At 49.9% G+C, this 7208-nt stretch overlaps 1 protein-coding gene across 2 annotated transcripts in view; it reads right to left on the bottom strand.

The window, feature by feature from the left end:
- SLC24A4 (solute carrier family 24 (sodium/potassium/calcium exchanger), member 4) overlaps positions 1-7208 on the bottom strand; it is a 187642-nt gene that overhangs the window by 45978 nt on the left and 134456 nt on the right. For both annotated transcript variants that reach the window (XM_010836200.1, XM_010836201.1), the window contains exons 5-8: positions 5465-5549; positions 4835-4938; positions 3971-4045; positions 1229-1254 (exon numbers count right to left, since the gene is read on the bottom strand). In XM_010836200.1, coding sequence (XP_010834502.1) covers positions 1229-1254; positions 3971-4045; positions 4835-4938; positions 5465-5549 — 290 coding nt within the window. The remainder of the gene's footprint in view (positions 1-1228; positions 1255-3970; positions 4046-4834; positions 4939-5464; positions 5550-7208) is intronic.

Raw genomic sequence — 7208 nt, 5'->3', positions numbered from 1 at the left:
TGGAAAATATTGGGTTGGCCAAAAAGTTTGCTTGGGTTTTTACCATAACATGTTATGGAAAATACGATGTGATGGTGAAGCCCAATACTTTGGCCACCTGATTCGAAGAGCTAACTCACTGGAAAAGACGCTGATGCTGGGGAAAATTGAGGGTAAGAGGTGAAGGGGGCGACTGGATGAGACGGTTGGATGGCATCACTGACTCAACGGACATGAGTTTGAGAAAACTCAGGGAGATAGTGATGGACAGATAAGCCTGGAGCGCTATAGTCCATGGGGTTGCAAAGAGTCAGTCATGACTTAGTGACTGAACAACAACAACAACATCATGTGGAAAATCTGAATGAACTCTGGCCAACCCAATACATTCATGCCTTAAAGGTTAGAGTGGAAATATCGACCTTCTCTTTAGAAGTTTGTGCCTTTTGTATCTTAATTAAGAAATCATTTCCAACCTCAGAGTCATAAAGATGAGTTCTATATTCTACCCTAAAACGCTTTAATTTTGCTTTTTGCAGCAAAATCTTGAATTCCTCTGGGATTTATTCTTATATAAGGTGTGAGGGATTCTACATGGATTCCTTGTTTTCGCAGCACCTGAGGCTGCCCCCCTCCCCATCCCCATCTCTCTGCCTTGTCATGATGCCCCAGCCCAGAACTGGGCCCATTACTGCGTTCTCGGTTCCATATTCCACATTGGCCCATGTTTATTCCTGTGCAAAACATCATACTGTCTTCATTATTTTAGCTTTATAAAATATCTTGCTATCTGGCAGGGTGGGAATATTAAGGAAAACACTCTTTGTCACTTTGAAAGGATAGATAAAGGTATGACTGCTTAGAATGATACCCTTTAGGGGACGTCCCTGGTGGTCCAGTGGTTAAGAAGTCACCTTCCAATGCAGGGGATGTAGGTTCCATTCATTGTTGGGGAACTAAGATCCCACACGTCACAGGCAATTCAGCCCGTGCACCACAACTAGAGAGCCCATGCACTCTGGGGCCACGCCACAAGCAGAGAGAAGCCCGCGCACTGCAATGAAGATTCTGTACACTGCAACTAAGACTCTATACAGTCAAGCAGAAATAAATATTACAAAAGAATGATAGCCTTTTTTACTTTCACAAGTTCTTATGTTTGTAAAAATAATTTTTAAAAAGATTCAGTGAACCCAACAAACAAGGATACTAATGAAAAATGAAAAAGAAACAAATGTTTAAAACTTACCACATAATTTCTTCATCATATATGAACTGGGAAGGCAAAAGAAACAACAGTGGGGGACAGATTTACTCCAAAAGAAGAACAAACACAGACCCCTAAGTACCGTGCGGTGATGCACACCAGCTTGCTCTGATTTTCACAGAAAGCTGGCACCTCTCTCTAGGTCTGGGTTTCTCAAACGTAGAAGTGACCCTTCCTTAGTGGAAACCTTGGTCTGCAGATGCTGCAGGGTGAGGCCTAGTGTGGGTCTCCAAAGAGAACTGGTCTGGCCTTCTGATAATCCAAGTAGCCATAGGGGCCCATCTGCAGGGGTCTACCCTCATTAATGGAATAGGGTTGCTGAAATCAAGAATCTTAAAAACTGAAAAGGTATCTCTGTATGTATGTTTGTGCCTGCATATTTATCTATCTATCTACCCCTCCCTCCCTCCATCTTTGGTACTTCTGTGTGGGGTAGGATGGGGTGGGTGGGGAGGAAAGGGTGTCATTGTCTTAAAAATAAAGAATAAGCCCTTTGGAAGCTCTGAGGACAAAGGACCCACTTGTACCACTTGAAAGGAGGCTGAGGGTGATGGTGAGGTTGCCACAGCTTCATAAGAGGGCACTGACATTGCCCAACTCCACCCAGCATCCCCTATGTGGGATGCAGACAAATGATGCCTTTGTGGTCCTGGGAGGCATCCTGTAATTGCCCCGGCCAGGCCCAGTGCACACAGGAGGGGGCTATGCCCACCAATCAGATCTTGGAGACATCGGGGTCCCTACACACGATGCCAGGACAGGCCACGGGCTGCAGTCTGGATTTGGGCCCACTGCACCCTCTGCTGGTTGTCAGGCGGGCAGCATACACAGGATCTGCTTTGGGAAGCCACTCGGACTGGGTCATCCTGGCTGGGCACTGCTCTGAGGCTCCCCAGACTCAAGGCTCTGAGGAAGAGGCAGAGGGGAGCCTGGTATCACCATCTGGGGAACTTGGGGGACACGTATGGGGACAGTGTCAGTTTTTTATCACCCAGTGGAAGGCTACTGGCATTTAGAGGATGAAGACCAGGGACACCAGTCAGTCTCGAACATGTAAAATGTTTCTCCCAGAGGAGTTATCCATATTTGACAGACATCTTATATGTCCTGCTAGATATTTAAGCCAGCAGCAAAAAAAATGACCTGAGCCTTGAACTTAACTCCATTTTATAAATCAAAGTATTTTTGCACAGTTTTAATAAATACTTAATTTTCTAGTGAGTTAGCTATCATGCAAGTGGAGAGGGATGACTGTACTTGGCTCAGTTTAGGATTTTATCAGGAGTCATTCACAATTTCAGAAAATTCCATCATCAATGTCAACACCACTCATGGGGTGGCCAGTCCAGCATATCAGCCTGCACTGGCAGCCAGAGGGCCTGGAGACTTCCTGTGTGAGGGCAACAGATTACATCACTCAGCGTTCCAGCATCTTCCTGCCCAAACAGTTACACACTAGATGTATTCTTTTATATGCATTACTTGTGCCTTTTATGATATGCTTTCGGGCATTATGCTGATTTGGTAAAATCGTATATAGGTAAATTGTTTTACCTCTAACTTTCATTTTTGGGAGTGTGGTGGGCAGTCTCTCAGATACCTGACATTCAAGCTCCCCTTGGAATGTGGCCTGATCGTAGGGATCTGCTCCTAACAGAATATGGCAAAAGTGAGGGCTGTCACGTCTGAGATTCGGTTACAAACAGACTGTGGCTTCCATCGCGGCACCTCCTCGCCCTTGCTGGGAGGGGAGGCAGTCCCCAGTGATGTGAGCTGTTCTATGGACAAGCCTGAGGCCTGCCCACCGCCTCATGAGGGATTGTGAAAGCAGATTGTTGCCCAGGGGAGCCTTGACGTAACTGTATTCTGGCCGGTGAGTATACAGATGAGAGATCCTCAGCCAGAGGGCTTGGCTAAGCCACTCCCAGATTTGATCCATAGAAAAAGGGGGCAACAAAAGTTTGCTGTCTTAAGCTGCTGAGTATTGAGGGAAATTTGTTACATGGCAACAGCTAACTAATACAAAGATCATGTTATCAAATCCAGTTGGCTCTAGATGTCCTTAGGTGGAGAACTATTCTAGAATACATTTCATACTCTGAGATCTGGGCATGCCACATGCGTCTGCCCTCTTGATGTGACCTGCCCTCATGCAGTCACTTGAAAGCGCCTTTTGGATGGAAACTGCTCCCCTGTGGGTGACACGGTCCTCGGCAGTAAACTGTGTCACGGGCTTCACTGCCGTGTCACTGTCACATGGTATGTATGATGTCACCCCAGCCCTCAGGGGTCCCTGTTTCAGGCCCTCTGCCTTTTCTGCCCACATCCTTGCTCCCAGCTGCCTACCCTGAGGGCTCCCAGCTGGTCTCTCTCTTCCCAGCTCTTCAGTGAGCTAGGAAACCAGAAACTCTGCTCCTTGGGAAACCAGCTCTAAGTGAGGATCTGAAGGCCTCTGATGAGCACATTCTTAAGCTTAACTGCATCAACCATATGATGCCTGCTTTAGCTTTTTCAAGGCTTTTCTGCCCTCAAGGTGGTACCTGGATGTGCTTGATAACCAAGGCATTGGGTATGAGGTTTTTGGGACAGGGAAGCACCGTGGAGGGGAATAGGTCAACTCGACCACAGTGAGTGGCCAGCACACCCCAGGGCGGGGTGCCGTGGGTTCTCTGGTCATAGTGCCAGGGACAGGACAGTGGGGCGGGGGAGGGTGTGTTAACTCACGGCAATGAGCACGATGACAGACAGAGTGTAGTACACGGAGTCTCGGCACACGGCCCACCATGTCAGACGGACCACCTGTCGAGCAAAGGGCCGTTAGCGTCACCAGCTGGGGGGTGTCCCATTGCCCCTAGACCCCTGCAGCTGCAGACACATGCCCTCGGAGCTCATCTTAACTGTCCACCAGGACCACAGCGTGTCTGGCTGCTCCAGGCCACCTTGCTCTCTTGGTCATATTTGGGGACAGAAGGACAGTGTGTTCACATTCATAAGTAATGGCAAAGCTGCCCCCTGCTCCTTCACGGTGACCACATGGCAAGTATCCCAGGAGAAGCCATGTGGCCGGGGGAGGCCAGAGACACTCACTCATCTCTCAGTGCTAGAACTTTCTGGGGGTGACTGGCTGCCTCCCTCTACCTCCCTGGCCAGAAAGAGCTTTCCATGAGCCCGACACTCTGAGGCCAAGTCTAATGTCCCCCTGTGGCTCCAAGGATCAGGAAGATGTGATAGGAAATCAACAAGCCAGCTTCATGCACCCATAGGGAGGCAGAAGAGAGGCCCCAAGTAAGTCCAGAGTCTAGTTCATGGTCAGGGTTACAGGAAACGCTTCTTAAATATTTACTGCTGTCAAATAAATGTCCCACAACCCACCCCCGAGACCAGCCAAGGGGGCAGCTGACGCTCTTTCTGCTCTCAGACCCATGGGTGGAAGGAACACAGGACACCCCTGTTACACGCAAGGAAAGGGGCTTGGAGGGGACACCCCCGCTCAAAGCCACAGGGAGTTACAGGCATGGCTAAGGATGGGCCTTGGATCTCTCCCACGCTATCCCTATGTCATTTCATGAGAAGAGAGACACCACTGACCTGCCCTGCGAATAATCCACAAACTCCGATTATACACAGGATGTTGAACACAGCAGAGCCCACGATGGTTCCGACCCCAACATCTCCGTGGGTGATGAACACGCCTGGGAAGAAAGAGGCACAAACCTCATGTGCAAGCCCAGGCCTGCCCTTCCTCAGACCCTGGCCGGTTCCGTGTCCCCCACCCCATGAATGGACAGGACTTGTTCTTAGTACCAGGGAACACCTGAGATGCTGGTGAGAATGACAAAACCAGAGGTGGAAGAGTCCTCAGGGACCCGCTACACCAATCCTCCCATTTTGGGGAACAGCTTTATCGATAATTCACATGCTGTAAAACTCACCCATTTAAAATATCACTTTAGCATTTTCTGGTATAGTCAGAATTATACAATCATCACTGCAATCTAGTTTTAGAATGTTTTCATCACCTCAAAAAACACCCATACCTGTGAGTACCCTACTCCACTCCACAGCCCAGGAGTGGAGTAATTCACTTTCTCTCCACGTCTCCCATTTTACAGATGAGAAAACTGACACTCAGAGCTGAAAAAACATGCCCACAAGAGTCTGGGCACCCAACCTGGGTTCTTCCTATATCCCATGTCTCAAGCTGATAGGATTTCTTACCAATAACAGAGGCAAACAGCTCTGGTGTTGAGCTTCCCGCAGCCATGAAGGTGGCTCCAGCCACATCTTCGCTCAGATGGAGTTTCTGAAACAGAAGTGACCGCAGACCCTCAGGCTGTACTGCAGGTGCAGTAAGCATGCCTACTGGCCACTTATGGAGAGCGCGGGGCACAGCCCCGCAGCCAGAGTCAAGCTTCAGGGCTGGTGGCCTCTCTTTGCTCATCCCAAGCATATGCCCTCCTCCACTCTGCCTGATGTTCGCTCACCTCAGAGTCCCCTCTCCCCTTCCTCCATCTGTCAATTTTTGTTCATTGTCTGAATGCTTAAATAGTCTCTCTTTGATGAAGACTTTTCAAAAGGGCCACCACGAGTCATCCACTCCCCCAGGGAAGAGAAGCTGAAACATGACTCATGCAGTGAGGATCTGAGGTCCATGTGCATGCTTCCCCCACTGGATGACAAGATGGGTCTTTCTCATCTTTGGATGCCTGGAACAGGAGCTGGGGATCATTGGGGAGTCTGCTAGTCTAGTGCCTGTCACTTCTGGTGCTCATGCAGACCTTGGGTACCATGTGAACATCCATACATCAGGTTGTGGGATGTGGCAAACTCAGGTGCATAGCCTGGCCCCTGCATCCCAGAAGGCCTTCCCAATGGCAGGCTGGACACCTGGCTGCCCACTGGAATAGACCTCACCTCCTGTCCCCAGAGTTGAGTCTGTCCTGGGTAATAATTTCAGTGGGGGAGCATTTTTTTCTGCCAAGCCCTCGGACAGGGCTAGAACTATCAAGGCCCACTCTGCTTGGTGAGACCATGTTCTGGACACAGAGGCCCATCCTCTGATCTGGAATTTGGGGCTGGGGGCTTTGGGTGCTTGGGAAAACCATGGAAATTCTGGGTCCCCCTGAATGCCAACTTGAAGGTGCCTGGCTATGGTCCTTAGAAGGCCTCTGGGAAGACTGGCTCAGAGCAGGACTTGGTCTCCTCTAGCCCCCACCTCCCAAAGCATTCCTCGGGAGCCTGGGCTCTGAAGCCACTGAGGAATCCATTCCCTGGGCCAGTACAACCTCCTCAGTAAGCTTGCTATGGAAGGAGTCCTCAGAAGGGTTGGAGCTGTGGGTTTGGTGGAAAATTGGATGGGGGCATAGCATTCACCCCCCGCCCAGGCAGAAGCCCACCCACCCTAGCCCTGCCAAAGAGGAGGTGTCACAGAGGTTCAGCCATCAGAGCACCTATGATAGCTTTTACCAGAATCCAAACCATGCTATATCCTGTCCTGCCTCCTTCCTGCCTCTGCCTGGGTCACTCCTTCCCTCTGGAATGACCTCCTTCCACTCAGCTGGTGGAACTTCTCACTCCCAAAGCCTGGACCAAATGCCACCTCCTCCATGAAGCTTTCCTCGGTTTCTCCCCAGAGATGCTCCTTCCCTCCTTTTGAATCCTCAGTACTTTTGATGGCTCTCACTAGGTCCCTTCCATCAGCATTCCCTATGAAGCCAGGACCATCACCCTTGCCCACCTCAGTGTTTTTAGGGAGATGGGTAACCTCGTCTAGCATCTCCACTGAATGTGGTCCTGTGTCTATGGGCTTCTGTCACCCCAAAGTGGGCAGGGGACCCAATCTTGTTGCTGCGACCCACAACATATTCTGGGGTGTGTATTCTGGAAAGACCAGTTGACTGTTTTTCCTGAGGGCCTCCTCTGAAGAAGTGATAGCCCACCACTCCAGGGCTGCCTCTAGGTT

This window comes from Bison bison, unplaced genomic scaffold (assembly GCF_000754665.1).
Source record: "Bison bison bison isolate TAMUID 2011002044 unplaced genomic scaffold, Bison_UMD1.0 scf7180017864061, whole genome shotgun sequence".
NCBI lineage: Eukaryota > Metazoa > Chordata > Mammalia > Artiodactyla > Bovidae > Bison > Bison bison.
The sequence above is the reverse complement of the archived record's forward strand: the minus strand, read 5'-3'. Positions and strand labels throughout refer to the sequence as shown.